Source organism: Molossus molossus, unplaced genomic scaffold, assembly GCF_014108415.1.
Source record: "Molossus molossus isolate mMolMol1 unplaced genomic scaffold, mMolMol1.p scaffold_m16_p_14, whole genome shotgun sequence".
In the NCBI taxonomy this organism is placed as follows: domain Eukaryota; kingdom Metazoa; phylum Chordata; class Mammalia; order Chiroptera; family Molossidae; genus Molossus; species Molossus molossus.
This window is the reverse complement of record NW_023425349.1, coordinates 30,357,951-30,370,203: the sequence shown is the minus strand read 5'-3', so window position 1 is coordinate 30,370,203 and position 12,253 is coordinate 30,357,951. Positions and strand designations below refer to the sequence as shown.

Genomic DNA, 12,253 nt, shown 5'->3' with positions numbered 1-12,253 from the left:
GATAGTGCTTGTAGGTTAGGGCGGATGGGCTAATGGGAAGGTTAAGTGAGGGAAGACCGGAGACATGCTTGGCCGGGAGCCTAGCCTATAACAGACATGCATTTATGTTAGTATAATTTCTTTCTTTTTTTTTTTTTTTTTGCTTTAGGACTCCATGTGTTTTTTAAATTGCAAAAGAAATATGTACTTGTGGTAACTGTTTAATCAATGCAGAATTGTATGAACCAAAAAAAAAGTAGTTTCCTCTCCTATCCTCGGGAGGAAACCAATATTAAGTATTGTGGTTTACTGGTGGGAATGCCGACTGGTGCAGCCACTATGGAAAACATTATGGTGTTACCTCAAAAAATTAAAAATTGAATGGCCATTTGACCCAGTGATTCCCACTTCTAGGAATATACCCTAAGAAGCCTGAAACACCAATCAGAAAGAATATATGCACCCCTATGTTCATAGCAGTGTTATTTACAATAGCTAAGATCTGGAAACAGCCCAAATGTCCATCAGTAGATGAGTGGATAAAAAGCTGTGGTACATATACATTATGGAGTACTATGCAGCTGTAAGAAAGAAAGATCTCTTATCCTTTGAGATGACATGGAGGGACCTGGAAAGTATTATCCTAAGCGAAACAAGCCAAGCAGAGAAAGACAAGCATCATATGATCTCACTTATTTGTGAAATATAATGAACATAACAGTCTGAAGAACAGGGTAGTCCCAGAGACATGGAAGTGGGGGACAGACTGACAATGCCCCAAAAAAGGCGGGGGGACAGATAAACCACGGAACTTATATGCATGTATGCATAACCGATGGACATGGATAACAAAGCTGGGGACAGGGCAGGGAGGGAGGGGGAGGAGGTCATCAATGGGGGGAAAAGGAGAAACATCTGTAAAATAAATAAATAAATTAATTAATTAATTAATTTTTTAAAAAAGGTATTGTGGTTTAGCCAAGTGCATATTGTTTGTCTACATACACCACACACACATCCGTATATACCTACATATTATGTGTTATATAACGACTATATTGATTATATAATGTTGATTAAACACGTATACTCATATGTAGTGTTTTTTCCCTTTACAAATATAGAACCATATTGACAATGAACGTTTATTCATTGCTAACCCTATGCCAGGGGCTGTCCTTGATGCTTTTGTTGTATCGGTTTATTTCATCTGCAGCACATAACCTGAAAGCAACCCTGTGAGGTAGGAATTGTCCCCAGTTTGCAGAGGAGGAACCTGAGCACAGGTTTAATGACTTACCAAAGTAGGTGCCAGCCTCACCGCTGGTGGCAGAGACTGTGACTGAAACCACTTGTAATCCTGCCTTCGGTTTGCTCAACCGGCCCCCACTGTGGACATCTGAGCTGTTCTTTGACCTTGGACCTAAATCTCATGCTCTGGCCTTGGCTGTAAGTTCAGTCTGAAATGGTTACCCCTCTGAAAAGGGGCAGAAAATGCAGGTTGATCTCAGGTCTTGGGCACAGGTAATACTGCCATGGTCTTTTTTTCCCCCTCCTAATCTTGTATTCTGGGCATCTTTTTGGCTGTCGGTGAAGAGGCAGGCACCTCTTGTTTTTCAAGACTGCAAAGTGCAGTTAGTAACTACAGAATGCCTGCTTCCTTTAGGCTCTGGTGAGATCGTGAATGACACCCTGGAGGGGGTTCATACTCTGAACAGTACCCCCATTACAGACGCTGGCTCAGGGGACGGGGCCTTCCTCCATGTCACTGAGGAGGTGAGTAAGTGAATGGCAAATTTCATTTGAGACTTCAGTGGTAAATTTGTTTGCTTATTTCAGACTTGATGGCGACTTGTATTGGGCACCATTGAGGACCCCGAGGGTTTTAGTTGAAGGTGGCAGAGACTGCCTCTCTCCTGCGGGACAGAGGCGGCAGGAGTCCCAGGGCCCCTGGGGCTCTCCAGGGATGCACCCGGACAGGGAGGAGATGCAGCTGGTCCTCGCACCTGCCAGGGAGCATGCTGGTCTTCACCGTGGTACCCTCCCTCCCGCACAGTGGCGCAGATGCTCAGCCTCCTGCTCTGTGAGCCCCTTCAAGACAGAATCAGATTAACTGCCTGTGTCCACTCTGTGGTTGGGTAATCGGCTTTTCTATCTGCAAAGCCAATATTTTACATGCTGGACACAGTTGGGTACCAAAGTAAAGCAAACATATTGTTCCCACAATGGCCTCTGCCAAACCCACAGGGTCAGCTCATTCTTTCTAGTATCCTGGGATGAACGCAGGTATTCTCATGCTCCCGCGGTCACTGTCTGGCAGCAGCCTATGTGTACAGGTATTTTCAAAGTCCAGTCCAGCATAATACAAAAATGTCAGTCCCTTTGTCTCCCAAATTCCGAGGAATACACATCTAGCTCACCAAATTGTTTCTACTGAGCGGAAGGGGGAGGCAAAGCCACCGAATACTTCAGATTCTCTCCCAAAAGGGGTTCTTTCCTTTTTCTTACACAGACCGGGGGCAGGTGATGGGTCAGTGCTGGTGGAGCTGATTTCATGTCATTGTCTCTTAGCACGTCCCACAGAAGTGGCCGGGTCCCTTTTTTTAGCATGTGACGACGGTGGGATGACACTTACCTTGTACTTTATAAAGCCTTTTGGGACTTTAGCTGAAGTTGCATCAGAAAGAACCTCATTTTAAAATCTGTGACATTATCTTCTCTCTGTTTTTCTTCAGACAATAATTGTGAAAGGTCTCAATATGTTATTAAAAAAATGGTTCTGCTGTCAAATAATTTTAGGAAATGTTCCACTTATACCTTCCTGATGGGCTCTGAGAAGTCCTGCAGCAAGGAAATCTGTCTAATTTTGCTCAGCTTTAGTATTCAAAAGAACTACATTTTTGCAAAACAACTGCAAAGTTAAATTTAAAAAACAAACAAAACAAAAGATCCTTGGGAAACTGAGATAAAATACAGTCAGTTTGGTGGCACCAGCAGCCAAAGCTGTTCCGTTTCCATTTCCTGCGTCTGCCGTGTAACCTACAGAGCGGGTTGTCCAACCCAAAGGAAACGAAGTCATAGAGAAAGAGAAGACGCAGGCGTCTAGCCCGAGAAGGCTGGGGGGACGGAGTTGTAGCCTGCACGTCTCAAAGCACCATCAGGACAAGGAATTCTACTTGCTCCCATGGCTTCTGGGTGGTACACTGGGGAGGCCGCAGGGAGGCAGGCACGTCTGGGTAGACGTGTCAGAGCCGGAGCCGGCTCCTCAGGGGGCAGAGATCTCCCGGCCACTGGCATGTGCAGACAGGTGCCGTGCAGTCGCTCCTGTCCCTGGGATGCTGTGATCCGGGGACTTTCATGGGGCTGGCGTGAAGTCCAGATAAGGAAGAACTTGGAGGGAAAGAAGCTACGGAAATGCAAGTTGATAGAGGGGTGTGCACAGTCTGCTCTCTCCAGCACAGGCACATGGATCAGGGGCCCCCGGTGACGTGGTCCCTCGTGATGCCTTTGTTTCAGGGTCCACATACTGAAGGTTCGGCAGCAACGGTAGCAGCCGGGGAAGCCGAGGCGACTGTCAGCCCTGCCGGGGAAGCAGAGGTGACTGTCAGCCCTGCAGGGGAAGCCGACACAGGCGGCGTGTCCACCCTGGACCCCAGGGAAGGAGTCACTGCAGTAAGTAGCTTGGAGGGCATGCCTACTTCACCTCTTTCTGGGAGGTGGTGAGCCCCTCAGGTGGGAGCAGTCGCTGGCCTCCCTCGTCCTCTGGAGAATGCAGTTGCGGCCTCGTGGGCCGAGCTCGAGCACACAGTGACTTGGAGGGTGAGTCGGGTGGACTCATTCAGCCGAGGTTGGGGCTGTGCTGCGCTGGGCACCAGGTGGAGAAGGTAGACTGCTTCCTGAGGGCAGAGGGTAAGAGGTGAAATGAAAGAAGCACCAGGGGGCCAGAACCCAGACTCTGGGCCCGGGAAGCCTTCCAGGGGAACAGATGCTGACAGTGAGGCCAAGGGACTTAGGAGGGCCCAGCAGTGGGAGAGACCGGAGCTCCGGGGCCTGGGGCATCCACGTGGGGATACGAACCTGACGAAGTGCAGCCTGGGCGTCCGGAGAGAGCAGAGGGGGCAGGGAGACGGGGCTGAAGGGGTCTGTGCGTCCGAGGAAGCCACGAGAAGGAGCCTGAGAGTATCCAGCAGGAGCAGGAGTTGCTGCGGGTATGAAGAAGGGAGCAGTGTAGTCAGAGCAGGTTTTAGGAAGATCACCTGACCCAGAGTAGAGAAAGATGGGGAAGAGGGCATGGTTCTGAGGCTCTGTCTCCTCCAGGCCAGGCTGGTGGCTTGCTCTGGGCTTGGTTAACAATGTCACATCCTGCCAGGATTTCCCAGCGAGGGGAGGCTGGGAGAGCGGGACCTGCGTTGTTGACCTCGGGGAAGGCGGTGAGGGATGGGAGGCCCTGAGCCAGGAGGTGAGACGAGGAGGTGGTCAGTGCGGCTGCCAACCCTCCCCCCAGAAAGCTGTGCATCCAGGACCCGGCTTTTATCCCAGCACCACGACTTGGGTGCTCAGGAAAAGCCTTACTCGGGAGTCGTGCAAGGTGATGGCGGGCACTGGTGCGCGCCAGCCCCCGAGGTTGGCGGGTGAACACACAGGGTGCTGGCCAGGGCGCTCACACCTTGGGTGGTGTAAGAGGGCTTCTGTGTGGGTGCCCCGGTCAGGGCAGCGGTGTAAGGTGAGGACTTGGGTGTGCGAATGCTCCGAGGGTGGAAGGCATTGGGATGTGGGTGCAGGAGGGGCCCCGGCTGCTGCTCCCTCCAGCCACAGGCCGTGGGTCACTGCCCTGGTCCCCCGTGATGCCTTCCCATCCAGGATCCAGATACTGAAGAAGGTTCTGCAGCGATAGCCACAGGGGAGGCCGAGATGCCCACCAGCACTGGCGGGGAGGCAGAGGCCAGCACTGTGCCCACCGGGGGACCGGCCCTCTTCGTGTCCTCCCAGGAGCCTGGGGAAGGGGTCACTCTGGTAAGGCTGGGGGGTTGAAGCCATAGCTGGGAGCCAGCCCTGCCTTCTCGTCGGGCCAGTCTTCATTCTGTGCAGCAAATCCAGAGTGGTCTGAATGGGTGGGGCACCCTTCTGACCAGATACTCCCTCCTGAGGGACTGTGTGGTGAAGTCCCTGCGGGCTTGCGGGGAGCCAGCTGGAGGTGGGGGTGAGCCCCAGGGGGTGCAGGGCGACCACCTCCTCCTGTAGGTTGGTCCAGGGAGGAGGAGTGCTGGGCTGTGATAGGAGGTGCCTGAGGGCTCAGCCATGGCCTGTTTCTGGACGCAAGCACGGTTGTCAGAGGGCAGCGGAGGGTCAGGGTGCAGGCAGGCCCCACAGGGTCCCAGAGGATGGCCAGGACTTCTCAGCCATCTCCTTAGAGGTCATGGAGACTCTCTTCCCAGCTCCCGAAGGCGGGACTCAAGTGTTCCAGGACACTTGGTAGGTCTGTCCCTATAATGTGTCTTGCAAGTTCTTCAAGCTCAGCAGATGTAAACCTAGACTCCTCATTTCTGCTCCTGAGTTCCTACCTCAAATGAATGGGACCATCATGCCCAGTCCTAATCCAGGATTCTCTTCCCTCTTTCTTCCTTCCCACATCCCATCAACCACCAAGTCTTGTTGATTTTCCACCCAAGCAGATGGTGGGCCCGCCTGCTCTACCCTTCTCGAGTGCCCTGGTCTGAGCCACCCTTCCCCAGCCCAGGTGATGGCTGCGGCTCCTGCCTGGCCGACTCTGTCATGCCCCCTGACTCCTCCCGGTGGGGCAGCTGTCCCGCAGACCCTGCTACCCTACCTGGCCTACAGGCTTTCGGGGTCTGGCCTGGCCAGCCTCACTGACCCGGCAGATTTTCAGTGTGCCTCTTCTTGCCTCAGAATCTTCTCGTATCATCTCCTCTCTGCCCGAGCCCTTTCCTCCCCCACCCCTCCCTAGTCCCTGCCTTTCCTTCAGAGTTCAGCTCAAACACCACTTGGTCTAGGAGATGCCAGCCCAGATTGTGGAGTCTCCCCACAGACACGTTCATGGTACCCATTTCTCCTTGGAAGGTCTCGCCGTAGCTGTAATGAACAATACACTTGGCGTGTAGTTCATTTCTGGCTCCCTCCTGGCCTGCAAGCTCTGCGAGGCAGGGATTGTGTACGTCTGTTCATGGTCTACCTGCACATGACGGGGACTCGGTGCACATTTGCTGAGAGATCGGCCAGAAGGAGTCGTCAGCCCATCACACACCAACAACACTGGCTTTTGAAATCATTCCACACGATTGCTCCCAGCCTTGCACCCCTGGCCTCGCGTCAGCCTGGTGAAACTTTTCAGTGGGGAGGCGCCCTCACCGGCTGACAGCGCTTCAAGCCACTGAGCAGCTATATGGACTATTTTAATGAACCAAAGCGTCACCATCAGCTTCTTTTCCTTCTCCCCCCCTTCTTCTCCCTCCTTCTCCTTCCCCTCCTCCCCCTCCTCCTGCCCCTCCTCCCCCTCCTCCTGCCCCTCCCCCCTCCCCCTCCTTCTCCTCTCATCCTTCATCCCTCATCCTTCGTCCCTCATCCTCCATCTCTCATCTTCCCACTTCTTTAAAGGCAAAGCCCTTGTCACAGGTGAGGAAAGTACACACCAGGCCCCCGATCTCCCAAGTCTTGACTCAGTAGAAACTAGACCTTGACCAGCGGAGCTGTCTGGAAACAGAAAGGCCACCCGCGGAAGCGGTGACTGTCCAGCTAGTGACGATGTGCAGGCTTAGGTGTGCTGGAGGGGACCCTGGGGTGGGAGGGACAGCCCGAGAGGTCTTAGATAGCAAGGGAGAGGGCGCTACGGCCGTGCCCGGGATCGATGGCCCTGGGCGTGTTCTCCCTGCGGTCAGCACCCTGTCCCGGGAGGGCACGTGGCTCAGGCCCTCACGCCAGCTCTGTCTCAGGGTGCCGTCGGGGAAGGAAGCCTGACAACAGCGGCAGCTGCTGCAGAAACGCCCCTCAGCACTTGTGAGGACGAGGACGAGGAGGCCAGCGGGGTTCCCACTGGTGGCCCACCGTCCATCATCCCCACAGCGGCCCCGGAGCGCGCGGTCACTCCTGTAAGTGCTCTCAGCAGGCAGAGGGCCAGCGCCCGGGCCAGGAGCGCTCGCCTTCCCGAGCAGGTGCCCACCAGCCTGTGGGAGCGCCCGCGGTGGGTGCCGGCTTCAGGGGGCGATGGAGGGCACGTGACAGGGGGCTCAGGGAAGCAGATGTTTGTCCCGACCTGCTGCCTCCTAGCTTTGTCCAGGAGGACCTTTCCAGAGAGAATGGCCAAAGCCGGCGGGGGTTGCCGGGAGGAGGGGGCAGTGACCGCCACACTGGGCACGGCGGCGTAGAGGAGACGCCTGTGTCAGAAGGGGATCGCGAGTCTGTGCTGCTGTGACTGTGTCGGGCCAGGGACAGCTGTAGGTGGGAGTGTTTGTAGAGGGGTTGGTGCCATCGAAACAACAGGCACCGCACTCAGGAGGCAGCAGCGTGCCCACACGTCACGGCGAGGTGACTTGGTTCCTCCTGTTGGTTTTGTTTCCAGGGTCCCAGTGATGAAGAAGACTTGGCTGCACCCACCACAGAGGAGCCCCTTTCCACGGCAGGCGCAGAGGAGTTGGGCAGCGCTCCCCCTGGGGCGCCCCCGCTCCCCATCCCCACGGTGACTTCTAAAGCAACGGTCCCTCCGGTGAGTGGCGTTGAGGCGTGAAAATTTGGCTTGGCCAGTTTTACAGAGGAGAGAGAAAGGTGGGGACCCCGGGAGGAGCCTGCCCCTGGCTTTCTCAGAAGTGGGTTTTCCTTTCGGTTTGCAAACTGCCCCACGTGGGCACTCGAGGGGCCTCCAGCCTGGGAACACACAAGGAAGCTGAGGTGTGTAGCGGAAAAAGCAAGATGTGAACATCGAGGGCACTGGCTTTGCACCCCACATGGCCCTTACATTGAAATGAAACCCTCTGGCAGGCTGGGCTCACCGAAATGCCAAGGCCCATCTCAGACGTCCGGAGATCCCGTCCTGGGGTGGGCACTGCCGAGGCGATGGAGGCATGGGAGGCGGGCGCGTGGGGAGGCGGTCAAGTCCCTTCCAACATGAGTTTCTGTGATCTTGGTGGCGCCTGTGCGACCTCACGCACATCCTTTCTTTCCTTTGGGCCTCATTTCCTGTCTGCGAAAGAGGGTGACCGGGAGGTCACATCATTATCCCAATCGGGCGTCCAGGTCCCGCCTCCTGCCGCCCTCCCTCTGGAGCAGAGCAGAGAGGCGTCCTGGAGTATTTCAGAACAAATCCCGAACATCGTATCACTTAACTCGTAAACACTTGCTTGTGTACTGCTAACAGGTTGATCGGACCTTTTTCCCTTACCCACAATATCATGATCCATCTAACAAAATTAACAACGTTCTTCCCTATGACCCAATACTGTAGTTTAAAAAAATCTTTTTACTAATGTTTGACTCTGGATCTGCACAAGGTCGGCTCATAACATTTGGTTGATATGTCTCTTAGGTCTCTTTTACTCTGCGGTTGTCTCCCACCTTTTTCTCTTACCCACTGATTTGTTGAAGGAACTGGGTCAGTGGTCCTTAAGTCCTTCGTGTTTTCTGCTTCGGGAAGTGGGCAGTTGGTGAGGGCGTGGTGAGACCAGCTATGCTGCTGAGAGTGTTGATGGGTTTATTACTTCGGGGAAATTGTTTGTCAACATATATTAACAACCATATGGTTGACCCAGAAGCTTCTGTTCTAAGAATCCATCGTAAAGGAGAGGCTGATGTGTGAAAAGGCTTGGTGGACAAGGATTTTAATCTGCGTTGTCCATAGTAGAAGAAAATCAGGCATGATTTAACTAGCCAACCGTGGTTGGTTGAATTAAAGTATATTAAAAAACAAAACATACGCAGCTATTACGATTATACGTATGCAGAGTATTTTGTGATGGAGGAAAAGACCATGCAATGTTAAATGAAAAAAGCTGGTTATAAATTTGAGCATATTGTGTGGTCTTAACTATTTAAAAATAGACACATGCAAAAACCCTGGAAGGAAGCACCCTCCCTAAATGTTAGCAGTTGCTGCCTCAAAGTGGTAGAACTGTGAGGTTGTTAGGTTCCTAACACGTTTCGGTGTTTCCACCATCCCCTATGACTTTCACAGTGGGATTTTGAGAAGCTCTAAGAAGAGGGGTGGTGGGGGGCAGTGGTTGTGGGGTCAGCAAGAAAGTAGGAAAGGAGACACGAACAGTACTTCCTCCTGGCACGTTGCTGTGGAGCTGGAGCACTCTCGAGAGCCAGGGATCCACAGTGAACGGAACTGGTGCCTGATTCCTGAGCAAACGGTTTAAAAGCACAGTAAGGACAGTCAAGAGAGCATTCACTCTGGAAAGTCTTTAGGATCATTTTAAATCTCAGAGTCACCCAAGGCCGTGGGTGAGAGGGGCATCCAAGCCTGGCTGTGCAATGTAACTGGCAAATTCCATCTCTCTCTCTCTCTCTCTCTCTCTCTCTCTCCCCCTCTCTCTCTCCCTCTCTCTCTCTCTGTCTCTCTCTCTCTCTGTCTCTCTCTGTCTCTCTGTCTCTCTGCCTCTCTCAGTTTCCTCCTGCATATATGCGCATCATAGTACCTACATCTTGGGTTGTTGTGAGGATCGAATGAGTTACCACAAGGAAAATCTTACCTGTCATGTAGTACACGCTCAGTAAATTGGGCATATAGAGTTATTGTGCCAATGAGGCTCAGAGAGAGTTAAGGGTTTGCTCAAGGTCACACAGCTCCCAGGAGTTGAGAGGAGTGAGTCTTAGTGTCTGGACTTTCTACTTTTGTTTTCTGCACTGTTCATAACTGCCGTTTTCAGATATGATCCAGAAATTGAACAGCAAATCCCATAGTGGTCCCAATGGGATTCTATTTCTAAGGTCATGTGGCAAATAATTACCAAGAGCTTCTTATCTGCTGGGTGTAGGAGACGTACCAGTGGCTAGATGTTAGGTAGATACTAGAAGGGTGTTTGGGGAATTTTCTCTTGTTCTCTGGAGGAATTGATGGCATTCAACAAGTATGCACCGAGTGCCTCTCGATGCCAGTTCTCGTGCTAGACACTAGGCACCCAGAGGTGTCTCAGGATTGGGCTGACCCTGGAGGAGTCCTAGTCTAGAGTGGCTGATGGACCGCGCACAACTGAACTTCAAGTCAGGTGGTCCTGGCACCAAACTGAGACCTCAACAGAGGCCCGTGAAAACCCAGAAGGAAGAAAGATAAATTCTGTCTGAAAATGGTGTCAGGGAGGGCTTCATGGAGGAGGTGACCATGGAACTGGGCCTTGAAGGATGACAGGGATTTGGAAAGCAGGAAAGGAGGCTGAGGAGAGGTGAGAGCATGTGTAAACCTGCGGGCAGCTGCGTCTTGGCTGCAGAGCAGGGCACGGTGAGGGAGGGGGTGGCGTGGGAGAGAGGATCGGAAGGAGCGGTGCCAGCAGAAGTTAACAGGGCTGCGGAATGTGGGAGAACTCAGGGCGGGGCTGTCCTCGGGGTGGCTGTCGCGATCAAGTTGTGAGAATTTTTTCTCTGCAGGTGGGAGCGGAGGCTGAGGGCTCCGACCTGGGCTGGAACGTGGACAGCGGCTCTGGCTCCGGTGACCTGGGGCACAGCGAGGAGCTGTTGAGAGTGAGTGTGAAGGTGTCCGGCTGGCCTTCACAATGATCCGGGGGGAGGGACGCAAGGGCAGACGCAGATAAAACCAGATTGGCCACCGTCAGTAACTGTGAGGCTGACGGTTAGGCTCCCGGGAGCCCCTTATATTTCTCCCTCTTTGTGTATATTTGTATACATTTCTCCATGTCAACAGTTTTGTGTTACGTGAGTATGAGCCTAAGTTTATATTCAGAACTTCCGCTTGCCTCCCTTTCCCGGCAGCCTTCTCCAGCAGGTGTGTCCATGACCTTCACCTCTACAGGTTGGCTCCTGTCCCCACTCCACCCCTTACCCGTCACAGAGACCTGCTGGCCTTTTCTAGGTGGCATTTCACACTTTGGCTCCCAGACGCTTCTTGAAATTCTTCCTGAGGTGGTCCCCCGCCCTACTCTCCACACCACTTCTCCCTCTGGGGTTTCTTGCCTCTCTGGCCTCCTGCCCAAGCTGGACCGCCACTGGCCTGTCCCCCAGGGAGCACCTCCCTTCTCCAGCCACAGCTGGCACCACTGTCTCTGGCCCCCAACCTCACCTCCATCTCTTCCCTGAGCCCCTTGCTGAACCCCCACATCCATGGCTCCGCTCAGCGGCCCCTCTGCCCACTCCTCACGACAGGGTTGGAGGGATTTGGGATTCACTGCGCGGGTCTTCAAGGCGGATGGGATCGGCCAACCCAGATGGAGGCTAAAGAGCCTAGCACGGTGCCGGAAGCTTTTTAACAGCAGGAGTTTGGGACCTCTCGAGTAATCAGAAAACGAAATTCTCCAGAGCATCTCTGAGAATTCCAGTGAATTGGGTTTGATGGTGTATATACACCTAAGGAGAAAACATAATTCAATGGGCTCAGAAGACCTGGCTTCAAGCCCCAGCTCCTCTACTAGTCACCTGTGTGGATGACCCCTTCAGCAAGTTATACATCTCGCTGAGCCTGTTTCCCCCTCTGCTAAGTGGGAACACCAGGCTCTACTCGTAGGGTTGTTGTAAGCAATGGAGAGAATGAATAGAATATATATGCTCAGTATGTATTTATCCTCTCCCCTGTTGTTTCTGAACAGACTGCCTATTTTTCAGGGTCCCCCAGGCCCGCCAGGCCCACCTGGCTTACCTGGGATTCCAGGAAAACCAGGAACTGATGTTTTCACGGGACCCCCTGGGTCTCCTGGAGAGGACGGAGCTGCCGGTGAACCCGGGCCCCAGGTGAGCCACTGACATCTGTCCTCCACTGCTTCCTTTAGCCAGGCGGGGCACACAGACTGCAGACCCCGGCACTAAGCTCACTACGGGAGTGGAACGAGCAGCTAGCTAATGTTTGTAAACAAAAATCCTCAGCCAAGTCATTGCTAAGACTCCTGAGATGCAGCAGCCAAGAAAAACATCATCCTACACATTGTTCTGCTGCTTTATCTTAGTCATTATAGGAAATGCAGACGCACGTGGAATCCTGGAATCATAGGACGTCAGTGCTGGGCCTGGGGTGGGAGGCCCTCAGAGACCATCTAGTCCACCCCTGCCCCTGATGTCCCCACGGAAGAGAAAACTCGACCCTCGTCCACAGGTGCTCAGTCTC

General features: G+C 53.4%; 1 protein-coding gene across 1 annotated transcript in view; it reads left to right on the top strand.

Moving 5' to 3' along the window:
• Window positions 1-12,253, top strand: part of COL15A1 (collagen type XV alpha 1 chain) — a 96,496-nt gene that overhangs the window by 46,778 nt on the left and 37,465 nt on the right. Inside the window, exons 7-13 of the mRNA XM_036261764.1 lie at window positions 1,646-1,755; window positions 3,496-3,651; window positions 4,840-4,992; window positions 6,927-7,082; window positions 7,553-7,696; window positions 10,570-10,662; window positions 11,758-11,883. Of these exons, the coding sequence (XP_036117657.1) occupies window positions 1,646-1,755; window positions 3,496-3,651; window positions 4,840-4,992; window positions 6,927-7,082; window positions 7,553-7,696; window positions 10,570-10,662; window positions 11,758-11,883 (938 nt within the window). The remainder of the gene's footprint in view (window positions 1-1,645; window positions 1,756-3,495; window positions 3,652-4,839; window positions 4,993-6,926; window positions 7,083-7,552; window positions 7,697-10,569; window positions 10,663-11,757; window positions 11,884-12,253) is intronic.